This window comes from Ochotona curzoniae, unplaced genomic scaffold, assembly GCF_017591425.1.
Source record: "Ochotona curzoniae isolate NIBS_2020 unplaced genomic scaffold, NIBS_Ocur_1.0 contig_2294, whole genome shotgun sequence".
NCBI lineage: Eukaryota > Metazoa > Chordata > Mammalia > Lagomorpha > Ochotonidae > Ochotona > Ochotona curzoniae.
In genome coordinates, this window is record NW_024465405.1 from 291,529 (window position 1) to 317,116 (window position 25,588).

A 25,588-nucleotide genomic window follows, 5' to 3' on the forward strand; every position below is an offset into this window, starting at 1 on the left:
GGATCACTCTGGTCTCGCCAGCATGTTCCACACCTTAGGTGCTAGCCCCTTCTTGTTCCTGCAGAGGGGAGGGCCAGGGTCTGGGCACGACACGCTACTGGGCTGGTTCCTGTGCAGTGTAGACTCGAGAGCCATCTTGATTCCCTCTTGGGCTGGGCTGGGGCTGCATGGGTCCCAAGTGCTGTTCCACCGCCCTCCCCAGGTCCTCCAGCAAAATCACCTACTTTGGGTAACTTTATAGTACAACTGCTGCCATCCCCTTCGCGGATTCAGAACTTGGCTGCATGTACAAGAGAGCCAAGGGCTCCCAGGGTTTGTAACCACTCCCTGCCCTCATTACGCCCAGATGCCTGACCACCTGTGTGGGCAAACCTGGGCAGCCCTGACCTCAGCTCCCATCAGAGTCAGGGGGGCGGGTAGCACGGGGGAGAACAGTGGGCTCTAGCTTTACCTGATCCAGCCTCACCAGCCACCTCCCTACCCAGCATCTCTTATCTGCCACTTTCAATTCCCTCGCTTCTCTCTCGGACACTGGCCAGCAGTCCCAGCCACTATTTCACCCAGGCACCCCCAGCATCGCCTGGCCTTTAGCCTTACCTGTGGGGTTCCCCTGCATATGTGAGAACGAGACGTTAAGTGCACCTGCTGGGCACAACCAGCAAGTTGGGACAGTCAGCATCCCACAGACGAATCTGTAGGACAGACTCTTCTCCCACATTGCCTGGAAGTCTGCTCAAGAAACATGGGCCCACCCAGCTCCTCGGAGGGCAGCCCTGTGCATGGGGGAGCCAGCAAGGCCCATTATCAAGCCAGGGCCAGCTCAGTGCCACATTCTGAAACAGGCTCTACCATCCCACCTGTTCCCTGTGCCACCTGGGGCTTGTGTACCAGTCTGCTACCCAGGACCATGACTTCCACACCACAGGAGCCTTCCTGGTGCCACAATCAATACCCATCACAGTCCTCTCTGAGATGGACACACTGCTCAGGCTGGCCAGTCACCACCTCATGTCCCTGGCCACAGTGCTGGGCTCAGGAAAGACCACACTGACCAAGCTGAGTGCCCCCTAATGTCAGTGATGGACACTGGGGTCCTGGCACCCCGACACCCTCACCGTCTTCCCTCTTCTCGGGTTGGCCATGGGTTCCTTCTCATTCTGTCAAGACCCAGCTGTCTTCCAGTTTCCCAGGGGAAGCTTTCTACTTCGTCCTGGCTCAGGAGCTGATCACTGCTTTGTCGGCACAATTCAGGATTCCCAGTTCTGCTGCCTCCTTTGGCCCTGTTCCCGCCAGCCACCACCTTGCCCCTTTGCACTGCTGTTAGCATCTGCTGCTGTTCTAGAGCTGGCCCAGTTTGTGTACCTGATTCTGTTGCGTAGCAACCCAGGGCGGATTAACCAGCGCAATGAGGCAGGTAGGTGCTTCCACGTAGACAGGCGCTGCTGTGCAGACAAGCCAGACGTCCTGGGACTTTTCAAGCTTTAGCACTTAATGTCCTGCAGCCAGAGAATGCCACCCCCCACCCCCAGGCCTGGGTAAATGGGGACTACTGGTCACCCCGTTCAGCAGCCGGGAGGTATGGAGAGCAGGAAAGGCCTTCGCAAGATGGCGGCTGGCCCAGGGCCAGGAGGCGGGGTTGGTCTCGCCAGCAGATAAACAGGAAGTCACAGGGATAGGCTGAAGCCCTTGCTGCGATTATGTCATTGCTACTGGCCTATCAGGTAGCGCCAAGTGGACCACGGGGAGAAGTGATTGGTGGAGAGCAGTATAAAAGCAGCCACTAACCGCTAAGGAGGGGGATGGAACCAGAAGCGGGCAGCAGAGAGTGGGTTAGAAAAGCAGCGGAGAAAAGCTAAGCCCTACAGGGAAAAAAGGCATAAAGCCTACAAGGAGAAAAGCAGCAGAGAAGGGTACAAAAGCAGTATAGACCTACGGAGGGAAAAGAACGGGGAAAAGCAGAGAGGGGTACAAAAGCAATAAGGCCTACGAGGAGAACGGGGGCGGTAAGGGGGCAAGGAGGGGAAGGGGGGAAGCAGTGGAGAAAGAGCATAAAAGCAGTCGCTTTCGGCAATAAGGGGTCCGGTTGCGGTTCTGGCTTTCCCCAGACCCTCAGGAGTGTGCATTGTGTTTAGTGTCGCTGCAGGTTGGCGACGAGGGAGGAAGGTACTGTCGGGGATGACTCTGCCAGTGAGGGATGCTAGCTTAACAAGGGTAACCTGGGCCCCACCTTTGCATTTCTTTATTTCAACGGGTTGAGCTCCACTAAATCTGGGGGAGTTCCAGGCATGAACTAGGACCCAGTCCCTGCACCCCGAGCAGAGCTGCTCCGAGCAGAGCTCTGGGAGATTGATTGCTTGATTTGCAAAGAGCCGAAGTCCTCAATCCCTCTAGCTCTGCGAAACACCTGGCCCTGGTCAGGGTCTGGAATTTGGTTAGTTCTGTCCCTGGCCACCTGAAGACCGTGTCAGCCACAGGGGGAAGGCTCCGACACTACCATCCCACACTAGTCACAAGCCCCAGGCCCTTCTCCTGTGTTCCTGGCCACGAGACCCAGATATTCAGTTTGACTGACTTGAAAGGCAGACAGGCAAGGTCAGAGAGCTTCCATCTCCTGGTTTGCTCATTCCCCAAATGCCCACAGCTGGGGCTGGACTCAGCTGAAGCCAGGAGTCAGGAACTCGGGTCTCCCCTACAGGTGGCGGGGATCCAACAGCTTGAGGCTGTGCCTCAGCAGGAACTTGAACCCAGGCACTTGGATGTGGGATGCTGTTGCCCCAGGCAGGATTTTTAACCTTTGCGCTGAATACCTATCCCCAAAGAGACCTGTCACTTAGGGCTGCCTCTACCCCTCCTCAGGTGCGATAAACTTGACTTAGAAGCTTACAGAACTCAGAACTCAGGTTTCCAGGCTTTTTAAACCCAGGCTTTTAGAAGGATGCCTGTGGGAGCAGGTGGAAGACCAAGAGCTCAGTGTGGGGGAGGAGACCTGGAGCGTCTGGGTCCTCTCTTGAAAGGGGGTGGGAGGTTTTGGAGGCCCCGCTGAGGGGAGAGACCTCAGCCACTGCTTCCTCTCGGGCAGCTCGGACTTGGTGCAGATAAGGGAACTTAGCCAAGTTTCTATGTGTATTAAGGAACAGGAGACACGAGGGAAGGTCAGCAGGACCTTGACCCTAAGGTCAGCACCAGTCTTGGAGGTGTGGCTTCCTGAGCCCACACAGCCCACATACAGCACCCCCAACTGTTCCTTTCTCCAAATTGACACAGGCCAGGCTTCAGGGAGGGGAGAGGCCATCTCGCTGAAGGCAGGGGCCAGGGAGGTGGGTACAGCAAGGTAAAAGGCATCCCAGCCATGTCTCCGCTGGGCGATTGCTCATTCACCCCACCTGGTGCTGACTCCGAATGTTCCCAGGGCTTCTCCTTGGGCAGCTGTGCTTGCTCACCCTGGAAGGAGGAATGGGTTCCCCCAGCCCCTTCTCCCCTAAACCAGGCTGTCACATGGTGTCACTGGTGAAGCTCCGGTTCCTGGGGAAGGATGCTGCTTCCCCCAGAGGCGAGGAAGCCACCCCACTAGAACTTGGGGCCTGCATTTTCCCCAAGCCACCCCGTTGGGGGGCAGGGTAATAGAGTGGCCAGCATCAGCCACGCCCCCGCCGGCCTCAGCCCTGGGCTTTTTGCATCAGCCAGGCTCTTTCCTCATTGCCCTTCCCCTGCGGATCTGTGGGTCACCCTAGCACATCTGAACAGGTAGCCCTGACTTGGCATCTCGGAGATGGGGAGTTGGGATTTGGGTGTCTTTCCTTCCAGAGGCATCCCCAGGGACCCCCATGCTTTAGGACAACAACCCAGCAGTGCGCAGCAGCCTCGGCTAAGCCCCACAAGCGAAAGTCCTGGACCCAGGAATTAGCTGGCCGGACAGCTAATCCTCTACCTGCAAGCGCCAGCATCCCATATGGACACTGGTTTGTGTCCCGGCTGCTCCACTTCCCATCCAGCTCCCTGCTTATGGCCTGGGAAAGCAGCTGAGGGTGGCCCAAGTCGTGGCTCCTGGCTTCTGTCTTTGCATTGACTCAGCTCTAGCTGTTGATCATTCAGGGCAAGAACTAGTGGAGAGAAGAGCTCTCTCTCCTCTCTGTAAATCTGCCTTTCAGATAAAAACAAATCTTAAAAAGATAAAGTCCTGGGACAGCCCAAGCCCCAGAGGGGACCCCAGTAGCCCATGTCTGCTTTATCGAATGAGCTTTTTCTGAAAGAACACCTGTTCCCAGGAGCCTCATCTCTGACCAAACCGGAAGTTCTCAACCCAGGGGCTCCGGAGCAGGAAACCCCACATCCTTGTTTTCACTCATCCCTAACTGGAGCTGGACTGCCTTCTGTGTGCACAGCATCCCCCCACAGCCACGCAGGTGGTTCTGGAGACTAGTCACCTGTGGTAACCACAGAGCTTCAGATCACACCACAGTAGCTGCAGGTGTGTCCGAATGTTAACGTGGTTTATCACTAATTCACAACAAGGATTGTTAGCTGTGTGCTCTGACTGCATGAAGGAGCATTCCTGTGCTGGCAGCTGCACACTTGTCTGTCCATCTCCACGGATGTCTGCAGATGTCCAGGTCCCTTCTAGAATGTGCTGTCATGTTTGCATAGAAGCCACACACTCCTCCTGCCCTCTCAATCACGTGTGCTTGGTACATGGCTGCTGCACTGAATTATTTAGGGAGTCAGGACTGGAGAAGGATTGAATGTGTTCAACAGAGACGCAGCTTTTCTGCATCTTGGAATAGCCTTTCCTAGCCCAGGAAGGTTGAACCTGGGGACAGGGAGCCCCCAGACTGGGGGGAATCGATTTGGAAACTGCATTTTTGCATCCTAGGCACTTGTTAGCCTGTATGCTCTGCCTTACACAGGGCAGACAATTCCCAAGACATCCCAGGTCTCCTGGGTCATACGAGGTCTCCCTGGCATGGAGGGGACAGATGCAGCGGCCTGCACAGAGAGCCCCTGGTGCTTCCCTTCTGAGCCATGCCTGCGAGTCAGACAGCTCCTGTGCCTGGGGCACTTGCCATGTGTCCTATGTGTGGTCAGAGCTGCTTTCCAGTTGAAGTCTAGCACTTGGCTGGGTTCACAAGGTGCCCAGGGCTAGAGCCAGGATTTGGGGGGGGGGGTAAGATTCTTTAATTATAGAATCATCATTTTATCTGTATTTGAAAGACAGGGTAAGAAAAGAGATGCAGAGATCCATCTGCTGGTTTACTCCCCAAATGGTCTCAAAGGCTGGAGCTGAGCCAACTCAAAGCCAAGAGCTTCCTCGGGGTCTCCCACAGTTGATAAGCAGGGAGTTGGATTGGAAGTGGAGCAACCAGATTCAAACTGGTGCCCATTTAGGATGCTGGCACCCAAGGCAGAAGCTTAGCTTACTATATCACAGTGACAGCCCCAGATTTACTTATTTATTTGGAAGGTAGTTACACAGAGAGAGATGGAGAGAGAAGTTTTAATCTACTTTTTGCTTTCTTCCCAAATGGGTGCAATGGCTGGGGTTGGGGCTGGGGCTGGGCCAGGCTAAAGACAGGAGCCAGGAGGAACTCCATTCAGGCCTCCCACCTGGGCGGCAAGGCCCAGGCATGCACTCAATCTTCTACTCCCTGCCTAAGAGGCAGCCGGTTTGAAAGCAACTAGACTTAGTCCAGCATTCATGTGGGCATTATGGTACCACAGGCCATGGTTTAACCTACTGCACCCAAATGCCTGCCCCTGGAGCCAGGATTCAGCCTTGGCCTTCTGCTCCAGCACCTGACTTTGTCCTTTCTCAGGAACCTGTAGATTCTTTTTTTTTTTTTTAATTTATTTTTGACAATCTTTACATAGTTAATTTGGGTAAAAAGGGTCAAGGGCTACTTGGATTGGCTTCCTGGCTCCCGGCTTGGATCCCAAAGACCTGCCTGTTTGAGGCATTTGGGGAATGAAGCAGCAGTTGGGACTATGACATCTCTATTGCTACCTCTCCAATTTTAAGAGTGCCTTGCTCCCCCTGCTGAGGCCAAGACGGAAAGTGGCTTCCTGCACATGATGCTGTAAGGATAGCAGTGCTTTGAATTGCTCAGGGCTAGCATGTCTTTCCTCCTTCTGCCTACAGAGGGAGCTGTTTGCATGCAAAGTTCCGGTGGAGAAGGGGCTGCCCAGACTAGACCGGAGGGAGGACTAGGGTGCCGCTCCCCAGGCTGAGGGAACTGGGCTGTGTGGTTCCTGAGAAGAGTCCAGTAGCTGTGGGGACCTCAGAGTAAACGGGGTTTTGAGCACTGGGGCCTGCAAGAATCAGCCTTGTGTGTGGACCTGGGACACAGGTGTTTCCACTGAAATTCTGGTCAATGGGCACCATGGCAGTGGTAATGTGGACTGAAGCCCAGGGTCTGTGTTCTGTCAATGTTGGCCTCTGGAGTCGGACTGTAGTTAATACCCTTGGCAAATGCAGCCCCTGGCAGTGAGCGCCAAAGCCTCAGGGAGCCTGGAGGGGCAGCATGGAGGCCCTGGCTCCTGTGGGAGCAGTCACTCCCCCAAGAACACCTCCCTGGGGCCCGGCCTCTGGGGTGCTCCTGAACATCCCAGGCTGCAGCTGCACAGCCCTTTCACGATGTTCCCCATGTCTACCAGGAGAGCCCGTCGTCCACTCCCGGGCTTGGGCTCGGCCTCCCAACCATCCAGGCCTGTGGGTTTACCCCGAGCCAGGCTACTGCCTCCCTCAAGGGGTGCTGCTGAAGTTTAATCCCCATCACAGTGTCCTAACAGGTGGGCAGCAAATGGACACTGGCATTTGGAGGCTGGGGGCGAGCAGGGCTGGGAAGGCTGAACTTCAGAGAGAATGAGAGTTGGTGGACACTTATGCACCTGCCGCGGGCCATGGAACCCTGCCAGCAAGAAGAAAACCACCTCAAATCCCCTATAAGTCGGCATAGACCCCTTTTCTTTACAAAGTAGCCTGCCTCACGTGCTTTGTCACAGCAATGAACGAGTGACCACAGGTGCACACAGTCGACCGGCTGCGATGCAGTGACCAAGAGTTGGCCACTTGGGCTCAGCTGAGGCTGGCCTGGTCCCTGTGCACCGTTCTGACATTCTCAGTGGTGCCTGCTCGTTCTCTCTCGTAAGGCACCGCTGGAACCACACGCACACACTGCGGACCCTGGCAGTGCCGCTCCAGCACAGGGCACCCTCGTGGCTTCCTCAGGAGCCCCAAAGGAGCAGCATTTCCGGGGCTAGACTGCAGGCAACATCCCCGTTTCCCCCAGAACAAGACACTGCCAGAGACCTCCACGTGAGCTCTTCCCACCCTGACCCTCCACCACGCAGAGCCCATGGCAGTCTGGGCCTGCCTCCTTGGGGCAAGATTTCCAAGTGCAGGGGACCCCCCACTTCTGTCGTAGCTTATAACAAAAACCCTTCTGGCAGCAGCTCCCAGCCTGGGAGGGGCAGTCGGCCCAAGACTTGGGAGTTGGCAGGGGTGGAGAGGGACATCTGTCCTCCACTTCCAGCTACCGGAGTCCACCTTGATTCGCTTCAAAGTCCACACGTTCCCCAAACAACCATGCATGGCTGTGTGTCCTGGGCATGCGTGAGAGGTGGCCTGTGGGAAGCAAACAGGAAGAAGCCACAGTGGTGAGCGATCTGTGGAGGGCCTCAGGGGTCTCTGAGCCCCTGTCCTCTCAATGATGCCCCCAGTACTCCTCCTTGGCCCTGGCAGGCTGCTGTCCTCAGCAGAGCTGAGCATGTAGCATGAGATATATACAGAGAATAGGGCCTGGCGTGATAGCATAGCAGTTAAGGTCCTCACCTTGAACGCGTCACAATCCCATATGGGCGCCGGTTCTAATCCCAGCGGCCCCACTTCCCACCCAGCTCCCTGCCTGAGGCTTGGGAATGCAGTCCAGGATGGCCCAAGACTTTGGGACCCTGCACCCACAGGGCAGACTCAGAGGAGGCTCCTGGCTTTGGGCTGGATCAGCTATAGCCATTGCAGCCGCTTGGAGAGTTAACCATCTGACGGATCTTCCTCTCTGTCTCTCCTCTCTGTATATCTGCCTTTCCGATCAATCTTCTAAAAAGAGATTCACAGAATGTATCTATTCTCTGTATGTATCAGCAGAATAGCGCAGCTGGGACTTCAACCGGCATTTGGCTGTGGGAGGCAGGTGTTGCCTGTTACAAAACGCCCACCCTGTCCAGAGTCTTCTTGGGTGAGTCTGATTTGTGTACTGGGTTACAGCCCCTGCCCTTGGCATCCCAACAGCTGCTGCATAACTTTCATGTAATGTCCCTAAAAAGATGACTCAGAACAGAGTGGGCAAATGCCCTTGAGGTCTGGCATCTTCCCAGATGGCCACATCTTCCCAGGGGAGATGTGGCCTCCAGGTGGTCTCCTGTTTCAGTAAGAAGTGTCCAGGGCAAGGCCATGCCCTCCCCAGCCAGCCCCGAGCTCCCTGGCCACACCTGGTCTGTGCTTGGGGTTGTGACTAGGAGCCAGGGGCAGCCCAGGCCAGCCCCTAGCAGGTCCCAGTGGCCATGAACTCTGTAGGACTAACGTGGGAACAGGTGAAACAGTCTGAGCTGCGTGGGAGAGCTGGAAGGACCTTGCAGGCAGCTGGGAGGACTTCCGGATACAGTCCTTTGATCAGCAGGCCTCTTGCACTGGGCCTTGGTGGAGACAGGGGTCCAGGCATTGTGGCTGTGGTGCTGCTGCTGCTGCAGGTGGTAGGACAAAAGGGCAGGAGCAAGATGGAGGACGTGTGGGGCCTGAAGACCAGTGGGAGCTATAGGTTGCCGAGCAGCCTGGGGAGTTGGGGGGCGGTGCCACTGGGCCCGCAGGGTCTGGCTCCTGCCCATTTGTTGCCAACACGGGCCTGAAGGCAGTTCCCTGAGGCCTCATGCTTGGTGCCTACCTGACCACTGAAGGGACAGAACCAGTTGTCATCTGGCTGGGCTATTGGGAACCAGCTCTTCCCTGGAACCAGCCAGTGTCAATGAACACAAGACATGGGATTGTGTGAAGCTGTTTATTTGGCAAATCGGAGGCTCTTCTAGTTAACTATGCTGCTTTTACAGATGTACTTAGATCAGGAAGTCCCTGGCTTGTCCAGATTAACTGTAGGGGCACATTCATGGCCAGTGGTAGCCTCTAGCCGCTCTGACCTTGGCCGCCACCAAGTTCTGGCTTCCCTCAACTCGCTAGTTGCCCCTGGCTGGCGAATTGCCCTAGGCTGCCCCCTGTACCTCTGCCCATGGATACTAGGACTCCTGTGATGCTGGCTGCAGCCGCTGGACCCCACCTGGGCCTGAGCAAGGCCCGGCTACTGCAGACCAGTTTCTCGGTTTGGACATCCCTGGGGAGGAGGAAAGGTCTGAGGCCTTTTCCTCTAAGCAAGGTGGTGGCCCTGAGCGTCTCCTGGGAGCCCAGGTACATGCAGGCCACCCCACCAGTGCCACCAGGCCAGCTCCCTGTGGCAGCAAAGACAGAGCCACAGGAGGCAGGTGGGCTTGGGATGGCCTCGGAGCTGCAGCCCCACCCCCACCCCATCCCCACTCCCTTCTGGGACTGTTACACAACCTCCTCCCCCTCCCTCCATCTCCTCCCTCAACCTCCTCCTCCCCTATCTTCTCCCACTCCTGGGTCCCAGCTCTTATCTCCCCCACCCTCCCCAAGGGGCTGTCCTTCTCCCAGGCTGACTTTCTGCCCCAGTTCTGCTCACTCCTCATCCCACAGCAGCCTGTGCCGCTGCATCTCTCAGCACCCACAGCTGCACTGTCCCCCATGAAGGCCCAGGCTGGCGCAGCAGCTCCAGAGGCCTCAGCTCAGGCTTACTTATTCGCAGGCCCGAGCCCCTGCTGCCTCAAGGCCTGGTTCGGAGGACCGAGGACATGATGGTCCCCAGCCCCAGCTGCCCAGCCATGCCTCCCTCTCCAGTGGCTGTACCAGTCCTTTCTCGGTGTCTTCAAGGACATGCACCCACAGGGTCTCCCAGCTCTGCCAGGGCCTCGCCTTGCCCTGAGAGACGAGCAGTGTCCATACAGTAGACACCTCAATGCATGGCCGTGGTCAGCCCCTAGCCGGTCTCACACCTGTCCAGGTGTATCCTTCCTGCCCTACCTGGCTCTTGGGTGTCGACAGTGCCTAAGAGTTCTCTACCCCCGGCTGCCACCAAGTGTCTACTGCTTCCTAGGGCCCTGGGGCACGGACCAGGGCCCTCCGTTTTCCTCCATCCTCCCAGAGGCATAGTAAACTTTGGCCCTGGGGAAAAACTTGGGACCACCTGCCAATACCTGCCCTGCCCTGGCCACACCCACCTGCTCTCCTCTTCTGGGCTGGCTGTTAGCTGACAGAGCTGTGCCAGACAACACACCAAAGTCTGATCCCATGCTGGGATCCCCAGACAGAAAGGGGCATGACCTGGTCCTACCATCCCGTCTGTGCCACTTGGAGTGACTCCATTGAGTCTTTCCTGTAACACTTCTTTCGTTCTGGAATCTTCCCCAATAGACAAATGGGGAGAGTTGGGCAACGGCCTCGCTGGGGTGATCATACTCTTCCCTCCCTAGTCTTGGCCATCGGCATCAGGAATTCTTCCGGTTCATCTGAGAAGCCCCAAACAGTTCATGCCACTGAGAGGACTCTGGGAGTAACAAAGGAAGCTGGCGCTGGGTGGGTGCGTGGGCATCAACATGGAAGCACAGCCACGGATGGGCGGCCCTCACCCGCCCCATCGCAGCTGACACGGGAGCTCAGGGCCGGGGTCTCCTTGCTCTGTGTGGGGCTCCCTGCCTTCAGCCCCTGGAGGTCACAGTGTCCTGCAGGACCAGCTGCACCCTGGATGGCCGGTGGGCCATGATGTTGGTGCGAAACTCCTTGATGACGAAGTAGTAGCAGAAGACGTCGAGGCAGCAGTTGATGTTGGAGAAGCAGAGCGACAGCTGCAGGAACAAGCTGATGCTCTGCTTGGCTCCACAGTGCCCGATGAAGCCATTGCGCACCAGGAACTGCAGGAAGAAGCCCAGGTGCACGGGCAGGAAGGAGACGATGAAGACGGCCAGGCTGGCGCCGATGCTCCAGATGCAGGCCCTCTGCTGCTTCCAGTCCTGCGTGCAGGCACGGCGGTTCAGCAGAACACGGATGCTCTGCAGAGAGCAGAAGCCGATGATGGCCAAGGGCAGCAGGAAGCCGAACACCTCCAGGGGGAGGAAGACCTTGGCGCTCCACGTGCTGTCCGACATGTTGTGGAAGCAGGTGTACTTCTCTCCCTGCCCATGGAAGCTGTGAACAGGGATGCTCCCTGTCCACACCAGGACCCAGATGACACAGCAGACGCTGAAGATCTTGCAGGGTGACCGGAGGTGGCTGACCAGCAGTGGGTACCGGATGGCCAGGAACCTGTCCAGGCTGATGAAGCAGATGGTGAAGATGCTCCCATACATGCTGACAAAGTACAGGCATTCCACCAGTGTGCACAAGGCCGGCGTCGGGGACCGCACCTGCGGCAGGACCAACTTGAAGGGCAGCGAGAGCACCAGCAGCAGGTCAAAGACAGCCAGGTTGATCATGTAGATGGAGGTGGCTGCGTACTCCGGCCACCTCTTCTTCAGGAAGCCGCTGAAGCCACGGATGGCCAGCAGGTTGAGCAGCAGGCCCAGGAGGAAGGTGGGAATGTGCACAGCCAGCTGCAGTGTGCGCATCAGCTCATCCACGTCCCGGAACGAGCAGCTCCTGCTAGCGTTCACTGTGCTGCTAGTGTTCAGTGGGCTCATGTTCTCGCCTGCAACAGCAGTGACAGGTTAGAGGGAGGCCGCCTCCTCATTCCCCACCCCGAGCTGATGGACTTAGTCAAGGATAATGAGTACTTCCCCTGGACTGCGCAAAGCTATAGTATGTTAAGTCTCCACTGACAGTGCTGGATCCCATATGGGCACCAGTTCAAGTCCTGGCTGCTACACTTCTGATACAGCTCCCTGCTAATGTGCCTCAGAAAGCAACAGAAGCTGGCCTAAGTGCTTGGGTCCCTGCAGCCATGGGAGACCTGGAAGAAGCTCCTAGCTCCTAATTTCAGACTGGTTCAGCTCTGGCAATTTTGGCCATCTGGGTTGTGAACTAGCAAACAGAAGATTCTCTCTGTAACTCTGCCTTTCAAATTAAAAAGTTTAACAATATTTTGAAAAGTTTAACAAAGGGAAATGACCTCTAAGCCTGGCACCCAGCTGGAACCCCCCATGACCTTGTGTACAGGTTTTCTGCATTTATGGAGGGGTCACACCCAGATAAAGCTGTGTAAGACAGGTGTGTCTGCTCCGCCCAGAGCTTAGCCTTGCCCACCTCAGATGTGCTCAGAACGCGCCATCAGCCTGCAGTTGGGCCAAAGCACCGAAGGCAAAGCCTGTCTTAGGGCATTGGACATCTCATGCAACTTGGGAGTACGGAAGCAGGAACCAGCAGTTGCATGGGTATGCTTCACGACCATGATAAAGTAAAAAGATGGTGGTCAGAGACCCACATGGATGGGACTCCAGACTCGTCCTCCTTACACACACACATACACTTTTACAAGTTGATCAATTATGCATAAACATGCTGCTTTTTTTTTTTTTTGCAATCAGAATTTGTTCTGTTGAATGTCATGACAACACAAACCCTGACCCAAACTGGTTTAAACAGAACATTTCTCATAACAGAAGCGTGAACACGTGCAGCTTGAGCAGGTCCAGAGGCTGTGTCCTGGGTCCCAGAATCAGTGCTCTGATTCTCACTCCTGCAGTCCCCCATCCTCCCTCCCTCGCCTCCTGGGCCGCGTCAGGACAGGGCTGACCCAGTCACTGGCAGCAGGGGTCACCGCGCCGGTCACAGCATCCTCTCCTGGACTGAATCGTTCATTAGTTCAAGAACAACCTCTGACCCATCCGCAGGCATGGAAAGCCATCACACTCCCACAAGGGTTTCCAGGACGGGTCCTAGGACTCCATCTACTGGTAGGAAAGTCAGGAAGGTGCTGGTACCCAAGAGAACCAAGTGAGGGCTTGAGGTCCCCCAAGAAAGCGAGGAAGCCAGGGCTGCACTCAGGAACAAGAGGATCATAGCTGCAGGTGCGGCTGCCCAGGGAAGGAGCGTGAGGCAGTCCTCCTGGGAGGAAAGACGATCCAAATTAGCAGCCCCTACTTGCCTGCCCGCCCACTGCCCTCCCTCCTCCTCCACCACTCTCTCCGCTCCCCACCAGGGAGCCACTCCTGATGCACCCCCGGGGAACCTTTAGGGCTAAGGCAGAAGGCAGGCACCGACCACCTGATCAGCAAATCCTTCAGTGGCGACCAATGCCACCATCTTTTTTCGTCTATGTTGTCATACCAGGTTTGTTTGCTGGTTGGTTCGTTGGTTGAATTGCAAACCTGTTCCATGCCCTCAGTGAACTAGTCAAACAGTACACACTGGAAAGCCAGCTTCTGTTACACCCCAGGGCCTATGGCAACCACAGTTAACAATTCCCTGTGGTTTCTTTTCCTAGAAATTTGCCAAGCATACACCTATGCATGGGCACACGTACGTAAGCCTTCTCGCAGTGTCTCCTGCTTTTTAACAATGCTTCTTAGAAATGGTCCGCGGCAGAGATGAGTCAGCATTTTCTTTCTAACGGCATCGTTGATCCCAGTGTGTGGACGGAACCGTGCCCTGCCTGCTCGGGGACCTCTTGACAAAAATGTCCCAAGGTCACAATAAACTTCCCCGCAACTCATTTTCCTGCTCCACAGCCATGACTGAGAGAATTTCCATCCTACAGCTGTCTCACACCATCGCTGTTTCCCTGGCGCCCGTGGGAAGAAAGGATTTGGGTAACTTTTTTTCTAATAGGCTGAAGCCAGGAGCCAGGGACTCCAGCCGAGTGTTCCCCATGGACTCCGTGGAAATCCAAGTACTTCGGCCACCATGCACTAGCTCCGACTGGCATCTGGATTTGGGATAAGGGAGTCCTGTGACCTAACTGGCTGAGACACAACGTCCACCCCAGGACTTGGGTATTTTTGAAATCCTAAGGCAGAGGACGCTGGGAGGAAGCAGGCGTCACGCCATAGTGGAGTTCTCTAGAGAAATCTATACCCCATATTAGAGCCTTGGTTCAGCTTGCCATTGATCCACTTGGGATCCAGCTTTCTGCTCACACCGGGGAGGACATGAAAGGCGTGATAAAGGCTTGAGGGCTTAAGCCTCTGCTGCCCACATAAGACCCAGAGGGAGCTCCCGGCTTCTAGCTTTGAGAGCGAGTGTGTGGGTGGGGGATTCTCTCTCTTGCTCTGACTTTCAAGTAAATGAAAGTAAATAAATAAATACTCTTTTCCAAGGGCCTTATAGGGAATGCTTTTCTCGATGCCTCTTCAAGCCCTAGATAAAAAGAAACTACCTGGCTCTACAGAGCTTCATAGATACACGGCCTTCTCACTCCCCTTCTGCTCACGGGGGCTGATGCCCTGGTGAGGCCAGTCCTGGTCTGAGCGGTAGCTGGCCCTGCTCTAAGAGACTTAAAAAGTACCAGCTGGCGGCAGCTGTTTCTGACTCACCATGCCAACACAGCCAACATGCCTCTGTTGCCAAGAAGCTCATATAACTTGGAACCAACAAGGAAAAGTCCAATGGTGATGAGGAAAATGGGTCAGAGGTCACGCCAGGCCTGAAGGAGAAGTGTCTCAACTCCACAGAGCGTGACCACAGAGACACAAGGCTACAGGAACCAAGCACCAAACAAACACAGGCTGATGCTCAAGAGACCCAACAAGAGGTGGGCACTCGACAGAGCAGGTGGCTGCTGCTGGGCATGCCCGCATCCCATTCCGGAATGCTGGCATCACACCCCAGCTCCTCTCCCCACTCACGTACACTCTGGGGGGCAGCCGGTGATGGTTCAGGGAGTGGGGTCCCTGCCATCCACATAGGAGAAGTGGGTTGACTTCTGAGTCCCCGGCTTTTCAGTCTCAACCCTGGTGGGCACTTGGGGGAGGTGGTACAAACCAACAGATGAGCATTCTTTCTGCCTCTCTCTTCATTTCTCTCTCCAAGTCCTTAGAATAAATAAAAATACACCATAAAATCTAAGTGATCCCCATAGCATTGAAAAAAATATATGCAGGGCATGATTTTGCTATGTCGTGCTTATACCAACTCCATGGCCGACTCCAAAGTCAGTGGTTCAAAGACACATGAAAATGAGCAGGAAAAAATCTGGGATGGCCTAAGATCAACCAGAACCCCAAATTCCAACATGAACTGGGGCTGAAGTTTGTAAACAATGAATGGAGAGCAGAGGAATCCAAGTGGGCTGAGAAGCGCCTAGCTGACGGTGCTAGTGTGTGGGAGCGGCTGCGAGTGTGGCCGGGCCTGCATGGGCCCAGCAAGGCCTGGCTGTCAGCAGGACAGAACCATGCACAAGGCCACATACTAGGCTCATCAACAGACTCTGACAGCCAGAGAAAGCCCTCAATGGCTTAGCAAAGGAAAGGAGGAAGGGTGGGAGGAAGGAAGAAAAGAGAGAAAAGGACAGAAGGAAGGAAGAAAAAGGAGGAAAGACTTGGCTTGAAAAAAAATATTCCTGGGGCCAATGTGGCGGCATAGTAGACTCATCCTCTGCTCATATGGGCACTGGTTCAAATCCCAGCTGCTCCACTTCCCAGCCAGCATCCTGCTTATGGCCTGGGAACACAGCAGAAGTAGGCCCCCTGCACCGATGTGAGAGACCCAGAAGTTCCTGGTTCCTGATCGGCTCAGCTCCGGTTGGTGTGGCCGTTTGGGGAGTGAACCAGCAGCTGGAAGCAGTTTTGTCTTGTCTCTGTAATTTTGCCTTTCAAATCAAAACAAATCTAAACAAACAAAAACAAAGGCCCAGACTCCTAGCTAATGAGTGAGCAGGAAATCTAATGCCAATCTGCTGAATGTTCTCTAGGCATTCAAGAAATCACCTTCTTAAGAGTCTTTAAAAATATGATTAAAAATATGATAATCAGACACTTTACTGGAATAAGAGTGAAAGGCATAAACACCACAGGCCCCAGTGAGTTTTATCTCTTTATCTTGAAGAGCTGCTGCTAAAACCAGTCCAGACACTGCAACAGCCACCTACGTCCCCAGTGACTCAAGGCAGCTGCAGCTCTGATGGCTGGGTGGTGGCCACGACCTCGGAGAGTTGTGGGGTACAGGGAAGACGTCTGGGAAACCTAAAGGGAAAGGAACAGGTCCCCAGCAGGTCCCCAGCAGCTCTGAGGGGGCCTTGGCCACCGGCGGCCGGAGCAAGGCTGGCTGCTGCGGGAGGCCATGACACAGAGGCGTGTCCCTCGGCCAGTCACCAGCTGGAAGCAGCCCCAGGCGAGTGCGGCTCTGCCTTGCTCACTTTCCCAGGGGAGACCTCCTCAGGACCAGTCCCAGGGGCGCCCCCTGCTGACATTGACCATATCTTGCTACTTCCCGGTAGCAGGTGCCTTTGCCTCCTGGAGGGTCCAACCCAAGGTTCCGCCAGGAAAGAAGCAGAACTGAACGGAGGAAGGGTCGGCCAAATGGGCTTGTGAGTGGCGTGGATGAGGACCAGGATTCACCACAAGGATGGAGGAGAGACACATTCAAGGGCTCTGCTACATCACTACAGGTCCTTACCTCCCAGACACCGCCAGCAAACCAGGTCCCTCAGAACCCTCTCTGAACAGATCACTGGCAATGGAAGAGGCTCGAGGGAGGGAAATGGACCCACTGTCACTGAATAAAGAGGGCAGAGCGGGCCCGGCGCGGTGGCGCAAGTGGTTAAGGTCCTCGCCTAGTACGCCCGGGATCCCATATAGGCGCCGGTTCTATCCCGGCAGCCCCGCTTCCCTTCCAGCTCCCTGCCTGTGGCCTGGGAAAGCAGTCGAGGACGGCCCAAAGCTTTGGGACCTGCACCCGCGTGGGAGACCCGGAAGAGGCTCCTGGCTTCGGATCGGCATAGTATCGACCGTTGCGCTCACTTGGGGAGTGAATCATCGGACGGAAGATCTTCCTCTCTGTCTCTCCTCTCTGTATATCCGCCTTTCCAATAAAAAAATAATAAAAATAAATCTTAAAAAAAAAAAAAGAGGGCAGAGCGGCTCTCTGGGGTGGAGCAAGGAAGGTGCCTCTAGACCTGCCTCCCCCAAGATAACTGCCATGAAGCCTGCAGGTGGCAAAGCCATCATGGAAGCAGGGATCTATGAGTGACCAGGGACCAGTGCCGCCACTTAGTAGGCTAAGCTTCTGCCTGTGGCACTGGCATTCTAATACAAGTGTCAATATGAGTCCCGGGTGCTCTGCTACAAATCCAGCTCCCTGCTGTTGGCCTGGGAAAGCATACGAGGACATCATAAAGGCTTGAGCCCCCAGACGCACATAGGTGACCCAGAAGAAATTCCTGGCTCTTGGTTTCAGCTTGGATCAGCTCCTGATGTTGCAGTCATTTAGGGAGTGAGCTAGCAGGTGGAAGATCTCTGTGTGTGTGTCTCCTTCTCTAATACTAACTCTGATTTTCAAATAAAAAGATGAAAAAGTAAAGAGGGTGTAGCACGACCACTGTTGGCTAATCCTCCACCTATAAATGTCAGCATCTCATATGGGCGCCGGTTCGTGTCCCAGCTGCTCCACTTTCCATCCAGCTCCCTGCCTGTGGCCTGGGAAAGAAGTGCAGGATGGCCCAAAGCCTTGGAACCCTGCACTGCATGGGAGACCCAGAAAAGCCTCCTGGCTCCTGGCTGCAATGGGCTCTGCTCTGGCCATTGTGGCTATCTGGGAATGAACCAATGGATGGAAGATCTTTCTCTGTCTCTCCTCTCTATAAGTCTGCCTTTCCAATAAACATAGGTAAATATTAACAACAAAAAAAAGCCCAAACTATAAGGGGAAAAACAACAAGAGATCCTCTGTGCCCTTACACACACAGATAAAAGAAATAAGACAACCATTTGAGAAAATACGGCAGGCATCCGTATCAGCCAATTCTACAGAGGTTACTGTAATCCTAGCACAAGTGAACAAGCAAGGAAGAACACCCCCGGTGCTGAGCAGGCTGAGGAACAGTCGCAGCGCAGGTGATGAAGCCAACAGCTTCGTGGCTGGAACTCTGAAGGGCAAGCCGAGGTACCACGCTGCTCGTTTGCTTTGATAATAGCACACACGTGTAGGCTTTTCTGCAAACCTTCAGGTCACCGCCGACTGTTATTCAAAAGAGGATGCCTGTCTTCAAAGTCACTAAGGAAGAGAAAAGGAAACAAACAAACCATCCGAGTCCACAGCAAAGGACACAAGGGGTAGAAGCTCCACAGGGCAATCACAGCGCTAAACATGACAATGTTCCTTCCTAATCTCAGTTCATCTGAGAAATAAAATCAGTCCCGCTGTTCTCGCACACTTCAAGGACACGAGAATGTTCAGAGCCGACGTCCCACGATGGTGGCACAGCCGTGAACAAGAGCAGAGTGGCAATGCTCATCATGAACAGGCTGTTCACTTACTCACACCTAGCAAGTGGAATAGTCACGGGAGGAAGCAGGTAGATCCTCTGATCCCAAGGTGAAAACTACAAAATAAGATCTGTGAAATGTAATTAAAAACTTTTTGGATTGGCTGTTAAAATTTTTTTTTCACAAGATGCACTCAAAGCTATTCTGAGATACATTCTGCCCCCACTGGTTTGGGTTCTTGGAGAGAAAAGGAGAAGCCAAATGAATGAACTAAGTACTCAACTTGAGTATTTTGAGGAAAAAAAAAAGACAAAGAAAATCTTAGGGAATTCAGAAAAAAAAATCCTATAAAGATAAAAACGGACACAAATGAAAGAAGAAGAAATACCAAAATCAATCCACTTGCTAGGTGGTTCCCCAGAGCACAGCACTAAGTGGAGGAGCGTTTCTGTAGTGATCTTGTGGATGCAGAGGCAGAAGAGACCAGAGGCAGTGAGCCACCGCCTGAGGGCCGTGTGTGCATCCATCCCCCAACCTCGGGGCACTCACTGCAGAGACGGAACTTCACGCCAACTGCGTGACTGACACAAGGAGATGGCAACGGTGCTGATCAGACGCAGCACTGTCAAAGACACCGAGGAGGTTGTCAAGAATTGTTAAAAGATTGAATTATTTTACTTGGAAAGTCAGCACTACACACAGAAGGAGAGACAGAAAGGGAGATCCAACTGCTGGTTTCCCCCCTTAACGTACCCAACAGTCAGAGCTGGGCCAGTTCAAAGCCAGGAGCCAGAAGCTTCTTTCAGGTCTCCCATGTGGGTGCAGGGTCCCAAGGATTTGTCTTCTGCTCTCCCAGGCCATAAGCAGGGAGCTAGATGGGAAGTGGAACAGCTGGGACACAAACTGACGTCCATATGGGATGCTCACATCAGCAGGTGGAAGATTAGCTTGCTACACTGCCATACCATCACCAAGAATTATTCTTAAAATAGCCTGTGCCTCCCTCTATAAAGCATTTCACCACATTCTGCATCATTAATTTCTATGTTAAACTTGCCCAGATTCCCCAAAGCTGGCAAACATAGCACAAGAGAGAAGCCATTACTTAAATGCACTTATGATTGTATATGTATATATAAATATATATATAATACTAGGCATTATATATAAAAATATTGGCAGGTAGATTCAGTACATTATCATTATGCCTCATGAACAAATCAGACTGACCTTGGTACCACAAGGCAGATTCAGTTCTAGGAAATCTAGGATCCTTGTGCAACACACACACCATTCAAGGAAAACTGAAAGGCCGTCAGTTTACAGGCAAAGTTCTCCACGTGGAGGGACAGAAAGGAGTGTGACACCATGTGAGGGAAGCTATTCCCACCAGCGGTAACTCGGTCTTCAATGGTGAGCTAGCCCTGCAGGGTCTCACTGAAATCAGACAGCTGCTACATGCCTGGAAATCCTGGACAATGCACTAAAGCATGGAGAGAAATAAGAAAAATAAGGGGGCACCCCCAAGTAGCAGCAAGCCCGAAGGAAGACTTGGGCAAAACATGTTGAATCTAGCAGTAAATGTTTCAAGGCAAAACCCAGTTCAGATCATCTCATACTGTTGTAAAAGAAGTTCTAAATTCAAAAATGGAATTAAATTTTAAAGCATCAAACGCTAGGAAAGGTAGACGAACATTTAACATAGAACCGACAGAAGTCGGTGGATAGAAAAGTTCTTGATCAACTTAAAATGACTGAAAAGCAAAAGAAGCAGAAAATAAACAGGCTTTACTGTACAAAAAATAGAAAATGTTCTGGTTAAAAAAAAAAAAAAAACTGTTAAGTGTGGCTGTCCGTGTAAGCCACCACTGGGGACCCCTGCAAGCCACATTGGGGTGCTTGAGACCAAGCTGCTTCTGATGTAGCTTTCTGCCAATGCTTCTCAGGAGCAACGGGAGATGGCCCAAAGTGCTTGAGTCCCTGCTGCCGTGTAGGGGTGCTGGGTGGAGCTCCTGGGTCCAGGCTTTGGTGTGGCCAGCTCTGGCTGCTGTGGGAGTTTGGGGGGATGAACCAGTGGGTGGGAGATGGCTTTCCATCTTGATCACTCTGACTTTCAATTAAGTCGATAGACCTTTACAAAAAGTTTTTACCTTCAAATAACCTGTAGCCAGAATGTCAGAAAAATGATGGCATTGCTTTCCTGGCGAGTACAGAAAAGCACGGACTTTCCAGACTTCACAACTGATATGTGAGCGAAAGATGCAGGCTGTTGCCAGAAGGTTTGACGAGAGATAAAAGTTTTGGTTACGAAATTGAACAAGCAGCTGGCAAGACTTGGGGGAAATGGTCACTGAAGATCTAGATTAGCATCCAACTGACATCACAACTGGGTGATTCTAAGAACCAAAGTAAGCTACGCAAAAGAAGGAAAACCTATGTCCAGAAATATGTTCACTTTGGCAGTTTTTTTCCCCTCAAAGCAAAAAGTACAAACAGCAGTAAGTGTTTAATTTCCCTACGGTGAATCAACCCAATGGAAAATGTTTCTCTGTCATGTTTATGCTGACGAGGCTGTGCAAAACCCACAAACTATAGACTTATGCATTCAGAATGATTTCAGCTATGATTAAAAAGAAAATCCCACGCATAAGGGAAAAAAACCTAGAAAAAAATCTCTTTATGTCAAAGAGTTGTTGCATTCTAGCTTTCAGAATCTGTCTCCTTGTTTGTTTTGGGGGTATTTTTCTAATTACTTACCATTATTATATAAGCAACTTCAGTTTCTTAAATAAATGCTGTGGGGCGGGGAGGAGAATGGTAAACATAGCTTTTGATGTTCTCTTATCCAGAGAGACTCCAAAAACGAATGGAAATGGAATTGAGAGATGAGTTTATTTTTGTGCAGAAATATATATACATGAAACTGGCGCATCTTCCAAAAATTCATGGAAATCCCATTTATGCAAAAACAGCATGGCTGGCAGTCCTGGGTGGTGCCTGGGGGAGACAGCACATCCCCCAGCAAATGAGAGTGCAGGAAGAAGCCCCGACCCAGCATTTAAAAAAAGAAGCAGAAAAAATTGAAAACCAAAAAGTTTCACCTGTACCCAGGTCAGCCATTACATGAGAACTGTGCAGACCACAAGGCTTAAAGAACAACATGAGAGAGACTCAACATGCCGCACTGACGAAGGACGGTGAGGAAGGTGACAAAGCTAATAGCAGAGGGCTCCGCTCCAATCACCCCCAAGTTTGCTGCAAATGTAGAAGTTGAAACTTAAAATATGGGCCCAGCATAATGGTGCAGCAGCTAAATCCTTGCCTTGCATGTGCTGGAATCCCATATAGGTGCTGGTTCATGTCCCAGCAGCTCCACTTCCCATCCAGCTCCCTGCCTGTGGCCTGGGAAAGCAGTATAGGACAACCCAAAGCCTTGAGACCCTGCACCCATGTGGGAGACCTGGAAGAGGCTCCTGGCTCTTGGCTTAGGATCAGCTCAGCTCTGGACATTGCGGCTGCATGAGGAGTGAACCAACAGATGAAAGATCTTTCTCCCTGTATCTCCTTCTCTCTGTAAATCTGCCTTTCCAGCAAAAATACATCTTAAAAAAAAAAACAAAACTTAAAATATTTTCAAGTTGGATATTTGGTTAAATTTTCCTATTTTAAAAAGGCATAAAAAAGACAATTTACAATAGAAACTGAAAGTGAAAAATCGTGATGTCTCAAGATAGCAAAGAGAGGACCAAGGTTGCGGAGGTTTACACAAATATTCTAAGCAATTAAATATCGATCTTCCCCATCTAGAGGAGCGTGCATTAAAGCAAGCAAAAACCCCCTTCCTCTTGCCCATCAGAAACACAGAAAATGAAAAGGCATAAACGGAATTAAGATGTCAGGATTAACTATGCCCAAAGATATTGAAGAAGAGGCTAGAACATGAACTTTCTAAGTAAAAAAAAAAAATTGACAGAGTAATATAGAAGAGCTGCAATGGCAAAAGTAGCAATCAAGAACAAAAACCTGAAGCACTCAATTTATGTGCCAATGTGAAAGGCAAAGAACATCGTAATAGGAACCTTCCAGAAACGTAAGAAGAGATGGGCGGAGATTGGAAGCATGATTGTTCACTTAGAAACCCCGGCCTTCTAAAATATCCTAGAAGATGACAGAGGAATGAAGGTTCCGGGCAGGCAGCACCCCAAATGGGGAGACTCATGGAGAAGATAGATCCACAGAGGCCAGAGCTGGTCTGGCCCGGACAGCTGGTCATCCGAGCCCACACAGGTGTTCAGAAGCCAGGGCTGCGCCACTGACCACAGAGAACACAGCCGGGGCTCAGGCCTGCTGTGCGGCCCGTAGCCTCCTAGTCCCCGGACGCCTGTCATTGACATTTCTGTGCAGTCCCGCGCATGGCCTCCTAGCAACACAGTTAGCAGTAGCTGGGTTAGGACAAATGTTAGCATACAGCATACAGATTGACCTCAGCCGTGGCTCTCATCAATGGAAGGCTGGGGTAACACGGCAGGGGACAGGTCAGAAAAGCTTAGAAAACCTGGGACAGAAACAGGGGGACCCCTGCTAGACTGTGATCCCCTCCCCTGGGAGAGGTGGCCACAGAAGGACAACTCCTGGCACCCGCCCATGCCCAGGCCTATTCCATGGGTGACATCACAAGGCCATTAAAGCAGAGGTACATCTATCCTTGGACCAGAATGTCAAAAAGCAAAGAAAGCAGCCTCGTTGGGGAGCTGTGTCAGAGCCACGCAAGCCAAAGCAGGAGACGTCTTATCTGGGATGCTGCAGAGGTAACACACTGTCTTCCCGGAGGGGGTTTTGTTTGCATGCTCTGGACTCTGAAATGAAAGCTGCTTTCAGTGTATTACTGTGCTCTTGTGATTAACCAAGAGGGAAGTCTTGCGTGCGTGTGAAGGGCCTGACCTGGGAACCCTGGGCCTCTGCTCTCCCTCCTGCAGCTCTCTCTAATGCACAGGGTTGGGCTTCTGTTCTCCTGGGCACCTGCACCCCGAGCAGAGCTGCGTGTGGCTCAGCACTAAACCAGCCTTCCTTCCGTCGTGGCCTGGATTTCCCAGCCAACGCAGCCTACCGGAAGAGCATGGCATTGCAGAGGTTTGCGGGCTAAGCCAGCCCTCCTCTGCCCGGAGCACGGGTGCCTGAGCCTCCCCGTGGGTGATAAGATCAGGCACTGAGGGAGCAGGACAGTCCATCCAGGGCCCCTGCCTGACACCCCAGCCCCAGGGCCCAGGTGAGCGACGTGTACACCCAACACCACATGGCCTTCAAGCATCAGTGAGAAGCAGCGAGACCCAGCAGGGACAGATCCCTCAGAGGATGCCAGGAATTTGCCAGAACTTGGTGGGGTGGCCGTAGAGCTTGGAGAGTGGAGACAACAGCCCTGCAATTCTAGTCATGATGGGCTGCATGCTCCATGGAGGGGAGGTGTCATCAATGTGCCCATTTCACAGGTAAGAACAATGAGGCACAGAGACTTGAGTCTCCCCCACAGTCAAGCACACAGGGAGGGATTTAGCTAGAATGCAGGTCTGAGTATCTCCTTCATGGCCTCCCACCCCAGCCCCCACCAGCAAGATCACCTGCATAATGCAGCCCCCTCCTCACTCCTCAAGGGGCCTTGCCCCACCCAATCCACTCTCCTTACCCCTAAGTTCTCCTCTCCTGCTAAATCCACCCTCTTTCTCTAATCTGCCCAAGGGGCAGAGTGCAGGCCATCCTGAGCCATCTGTGTCCGACCAGAGAAGGGTCCCTGTGGTCCAGAGCGACCCCAAGACAAGGACAAGACCTTCTTGATGCTGTTCCACCGAGCCTCCCAGGCCACCGGTCCCTGGCAAGGTTTTGCTGGATGAAGGGGGATGAATAAATGAAGGAGTGAATGACACTATCTGTTACTCTACAGAATCTACCCTCTTCCCCCAGGGGCCAGGACACGGAGCAGAGGCAGAGAGAGAAGCCGCCAGTGGGCACCCCACTCCTGTCTCAGGAACCTTCTCCCTCTCAGAACAACCTAGAAGATTCTGGCTCATCCTTCTCAGCCTTACTGAAAGACACTAGCCTGGGGTGGCCGGAGGACCACCTGGTTAGGAAGTGACATGCCATCAGAGATTTCTATGCTTACAAGGGGACAGCAACTCTGTCATCAAGAGCCCGGACAGGAAGAGACCCAGAGGGTAAACTGAGGCAAGGAAAACGTCACAGCCGGTAGGTGGCTCCCATGTCCACCCCTGGCTGTCACCCACTGCCACCTTGCTCAGGACCACTGGGCCGATTTCCAAGAGAGCGTCCTGGCTGACGTGTTGGCTGGTAGCTTGGTAGAGGGTAGGGGCACAGGGACCCTGCTCACTATAGCGGGGAAGGATCCCCCACCCCTAGACATTATGCTGCAACCCTGACTCAAAACAGGAGGAAGTTGGGGGTTTGGAGAGAAATGTCACCAGTGTCTGGTGTCAGGTCTGCCTGCTGCCACTACTGCTGTCAAGACTGCCCCCCCCCGCCCCGCCCCTGTCCACGGAGAAGTCCCAACAAGTGTGGGCGGGACCCAGGTCAGCAAGAGCTGTTCTCACGCACCTCAGGAAAAGCATACCCTAGGAGATCGGGGTCAGGCAGGGGGCTCCGTGCCTCAGTTTCCCCACTCGGCCCAGAGGCTGTTACCTGCCGGTGGTGCTGTGCAGCTGAGCGCGCCGCGGGGAGCTGTCACGTCTCCTCCCACACAGGCCAGCTGCTGGCTCCAGGGAGCTGCACTTCCCCTCTCCGGAGCTCAACTTCCTTGCTGGTAAAGTGACGCGGTTCGACCAGGTGCTCTTAAGCGGTCGCAGCGGCAGGCAGGCGGGCGGAGGGAGCTCTTCCGCCTCGGGTCTAGAGCTGGCTTGATGGGGGGCCCTCCCCACCAAGTGGCAGGGGGAGCAAATTTCCCGGAAGGGGGCTGCTCGCTCAGCCAGCTTGCAGACACAAAACTCTAAAGAGTTTCTGGGTCATCAGGCCTAGAAGCTTCTGGAAGCCTCTGGAAGCTTCTGATGCTGGCCTGCCGCTCTGAAGGCCACGCAGCATGCTAAGAAACCGTCAGGGCCTCCGAACTCCTGGGGCTCAG

At 53.4% G+C, this 25,588-nt stretch overlaps 1 protein-coding gene across 1 annotated transcript; it reads right to left on the reverse strand.

The window, feature by feature from the left end:
* Nucleotides 1–9,642: 9,642 nt before the first annotated feature.
* On the reverse strand, nt 9,643–25,227 carry GPR55 (G protein-coupled receptor 55). Its single transcript, XM_040972452.1, has 2 exons — nt 25,153–25,227; nt 9,643–11,795 (listed from the first exon to the last, which is right to left on the reverse strand). The coding sequence occupies exon 2, from the start codon at nt 11,785–11,787 to the stop codon at nt 10,810–10,812; it is 978 nt and encodes a 325-aa protein (XP_040828386.1). The 5' UTR covers nt 11,788–11,795; nt 25,153–25,227; the 3' UTR covers nt 9,643–10,809.
* Nucleotides 25,228–25,588: the final 361 nt, after the last annotated feature.